At 61.3% G+C, this 4122-nt stretch overlaps 1 protein-coding gene across 1 annotated transcript in view; it reads right to left on the reverse strand.

The window, feature by feature from the left end:
* RASGEF1A (RasGEF domain family member 1A) overlaps window positions 1–4122 on the reverse strand; it is a 39411-nt gene that overhangs the window by 10389 nt on the left and 24900 nt on the right. Inside the window, exon 2 of the mRNA XM_007451158.1 lies at window positions 480–680. Coding sequence (XP_007451220.1) covers window positions 480–680 — 201 coding nt within the window. The remainder of the gene's footprint in view (window positions 1–479; window positions 681–4122) is intronic.

Consider the following 4122-nt stretch of genomic DNA (forward strand, 5'->3'; position numbering starts at 1 on the left):
TCCGAGAACGCGCCAGTGTCACCCTGAGATGAAGAGGGAGGATTCAGGCTGGCAAAGGCCCGTCCTGCCCGCACACGCATGTGCCCAGGAGGGCACGGAGGGGCCGACCCTCTTCATTCTGAGCCACTGCGGTTCAGGCACAAAACAAACTTTCCAGCTCAGAGACGGGACACTGATGGGTGGACCCTCACCAGGACCCTGAAGCACTGGCCTTGCCCCTTAGACCCCTCCTGCTCCTCCAGGGCCACCTCCTACCTGTCTGGGGACAGCAGGGAAGTCGCTTCTGGTTCCCCATTCCTAGGCTGGGGGCCAGGGTGGCAGGGAGCAGGAAAGCACAGGAGGTAGGGTCGGGGCTCCCTGCTGCCCTGCGCCTCCCCAGCCGCTCTGTCCAGCTCTGACTGATGGGGGACCTCCCTCTCCATCCCAGCAGCAGCCTCCCCGGGAGCCCAGGTCGATCCCACCAGTCACGGGGCACTCACATCGGGGTAATAGTCCACTGTGGGGACCAAGTGCTCCATCAGGGCCTCCAGGGACCCGGAGATGAGACGTCCGTCTTGGAAGACGAGTTCCCCGGAGCTGCCGGCCCCACCTCCTCGCTCCCCCATGCCGGGCTGCACCTGTCCACTACAGCTGGGCCCGAGGATGCTGGAGAAGACCACGGACGTCTGGGGCATAGTTTCCTGGGAGAAAAGAATGAGGCCGTGAGGCATCAAAGGCACCTCCGCCAGGCCCTCCTCCCAGGCTGCCTGCAGCCTGCGTGCAGGTGCAGAGCCTGAGCCCCGGCAGGGCCGGGAGCGGGGTCATTAGATGTCAGCACAGGCGGGCGGGCAGGCTCCTCAGTGGCCCCGAAGCCGCTGATCAATGTGTCTGATAAATGTTTCTTCAGCACCTGCTCTGTGCATACCAGGCCTCATTCCAGGCATCTGGACACAGAAGGCCCTGCCTCCTGGGGTTCCATCCCCGTGGGAAAAGAGAAACTATGGAGAAAAACAGCACCAGGAGAACACTGAGTGTGCGGGGGGTGATCAAGGCGGCCTCGGGGAGGGGCCCTGAGACAGACTGATGGTGTTAGCTGTGCAGCTTCCTGGGATAAAAGAGGGAGGTTCGAGGCAAAAAGGACAGCAGGTGCCAAGGTCCTGAGGCCAGTGTAGGGGAAGGTGATCAGCAGGGGACTGGTCTGGCCAGACCATACACACCTGGGGGCCCAGGGTGCAGCATGTGAGACAGGAGGCGTCGGGACTCCGGACAAAGGAGTGACTTGACTCGGTGAAGGTCACCGTGGCCGCCGTGTGGAGACCCAGCAAGGGAGAGATCTAAAAACCAATCAGTGGGTTTTGCCATGACAAAACCCTGGGAGACATTGCTCAGGTCAAGTGATGGGGAGAACGGTCTTCTGCCTGAGAGACTGACCAGCATGGAGAAGGGCTTGGAGGGTGGGGTTTGGGGACAGACCTGGAACTTGCTTTTGGACACGTGGATTTGAAATGCCTATTAGACACAGATGCTGGGCAGCAGTCTGGGGGCTCAGTGTGATGGAGGCTGAGGGTCCCCACCTCACACTGCAGCCGGGTTTTGCTGCAGGCCCTCATGAGGCCCGGGAGAGTCTGCAGCCCTCTGGGCCTCAGTTTCCTCACTGCCCGGGGCAGCTGGCCGCGTCTGGAGGGGGCTCTGTGGCATCAGCATGACGCACACCTGCCAGCCCGAGGCCTCGGAAGCTAGTGCCGTGGGTGCACTCCCCCTCCTGCTGGCCAGGGGTGGCCTGCCCCGCCTGCTGGGCTAGTCCCACCCTTGGAGGGCAGGGAGGCTGAATTCCGGGGGGGGGGAGCTGGCCCTTCCTGCCTTGGCGGGGACCGTGGCCAGGTGTCACCCTCTCTGGTCACTGGCAGGCAGGCGCCGCTGCCCCACCCCTAGCTCCCCAGGCCGCCGCGCTGGCCTCCCTCTCCGAGCCGTGGCTGCTCCCCACGCCTCAGGGGGCAGAAAGAGCCCCCAGTGCTGAGCTTGCCATTGATGACGCCTCCAACCAGCCCTGGCCTGCTCTCTTGCCCGGACCAGGGTTGGCCTCTGAGCCCTTCTGGCCACGAGTCTCCCCACCGGGCAGAGCAAAGAGCAGCCATGAGTATTTTACTGCCGTGAGGGGCCCCTCCAAGGGCTTTACAAGGACAGCCAACTCTCACCCCAGCACATCAGCTGAGCCTCACACCAGGGCAAAGGGGGCCCGGCCCAAATGACGCTGGCTTCTCTGCCAAACACCTGGAGGTCACCTTTGGATTCTCAGAAAATCCTTTGCAAGGAGGGCAGGCGCTCAAGGGAAGTCCCCGGGGACAGGCCTGGATTGCAACCTCTGTGGCCCCCAGGCTCCGTGCTGCCCTTGTGTCAGGTTGGGTTCAGACTCACAGAACACTCCCCTCAGCCCACGTTAGAATGCACAGTCTCAGGCCCCACTGTGTCAGAACTCTGGGGTGGGTCCTCTTTGCCGCTCAAGTTAAAGAACCACTGACTTGAGCAAACCCTTCACTTTTCACATAGTGAAACAGACTCAGCAAGAAGGAACTCAACCGAGGAAATCCTAGGATTTCCAAGTCCAGCCCGGGTGTCACTACCCCTAGGAAGCCCCCCTGGGTTAATCGCTAGACTGCTGACCCACGAGGCCAGAAGTGGCTGATCACCTGCCTTCACGTCTTCCTGTCTGGCTGGAACCCGCCCCATGGCCGTGCTCAGTAGCCTTTTGTGGGAGGAAATAAGGAAGGTGGGCTCCCTGGGCGCCTCAGCACTGGCAGCTGCTCTACTGTGCCGTCACTGGGACCCGAGGGGACACGACCCCCAGCACTTCAGCTGAGGGCCATGCGCTGCGGGGCGACTTTCCTGAGATCACACAGTTCTGGGTTCAAAAGTTGACCCGAGGGTGTAACCTTGGCCAGTTGGATATCCTGACCCCAAGCTTCTTGGTCATCAGAAATAGCATTTTCGGAGCCTCTGGCCTCTCCCCCCGTGGAGAGAGCAGGCTGCTCTGGTCGAAAGGTGCTACAGGGGGAGCACACTGACACCCCACTAACTCACAAAGCCCCTACCAGATCCTCCACAGGGCATGGCCGCCTGCAGGGACACCTGCCCCAGGGCTAGCCAGTGGGGAGCCAGCCTGGGGACTCAGCCCCCCAGCTCTGCAGCCCCCCGTGGGGGCTCAGGTGAGCCTAGCAGGAAGCCAGGGGGCTGAGCTCTACACTGGGCACCGGCCCACAGCTCCCTAGGGAGCCTCAGACGTCACTCACTGTCCCCCTCGACAGGGGAGAGGCGTGCGCTCAGGGTACAGTCACCTACCCCAGGGGTGGGGCCCCAGCCCATGTGTCCTGCACAGCCACTGGGTGGCACGTCCCTCATCACGCTGCTCCTCCCCTAGGGCTCCCCACCCGTGGGGGGGTCTCGGTCCTCCAGAGACTGCGTCCCACCTACACCATGCCCGTGCACCACCCAGGAGGCCACGGGAAGGAAGGGGCAGCCACATGAGGCCCATCCCTTCAGCCTGGGGCAGTGACCCCTCTAACAGCAGCTGGGCCAAGGACCCTGCCCCTGGACTCCCCAGCTGCACAAGATCCCGCACCAGTCACTTTTAAATGACATAAACAGGTGTGTACATGACATGTAAATAAAGGCACAGCAAACATCTGGCCACCCGTGGCCACACTCATTACAGAATTTACTGCAAGGGAGCAGAGGAGGGAGGACACTTTCGCTTTCCGTTCTACACATTTGTCATCTATTTGGTAACTTTTCTAAATGGCGCATCTATTTTGTCATATTCTAAATAACTTTGCTTTTTAGTGCAAAGAAGCTGAGTTTTGAAATCAGCTCTTTTTATAAAGGCATAATAAAGAGGCTGCAGCCCCAGGGCTGGGTCTGCAGACAGAAGCATGGCCACCATCTAGCGGGTCATAATGTGAGGGTGGGCTTTGAGGTGGAGGCCCAAAACCCCTCAGGGAATGGGCAGAGCCCCCAGGGGTTGTGCAGGACCACCCAGCCTCTCCCCTACCCTGGGACTCTGCCTGGGGCCAGGTCTCTCTGACCACGTCTCTCCCTGCTCCTCTGTACACTGAGCCTTGTGGATCCTGGGGACCCCCCCCCCCCCCC

Source organism: Lipotes vexillifer, unplaced genomic scaffold, assembly GCF_000442215.2.
Source record: "Lipotes vexillifer unplaced genomic scaffold, Lipotes_vexillifer_v1.1 scaffold1309, whole genome shotgun sequence".
Taxonomy (NCBI): domain Eukaryota; kingdom Metazoa; phylum Chordata; class Mammalia; order Artiodactyla; family Lipotidae; genus Lipotes; species Lipotes vexillifer.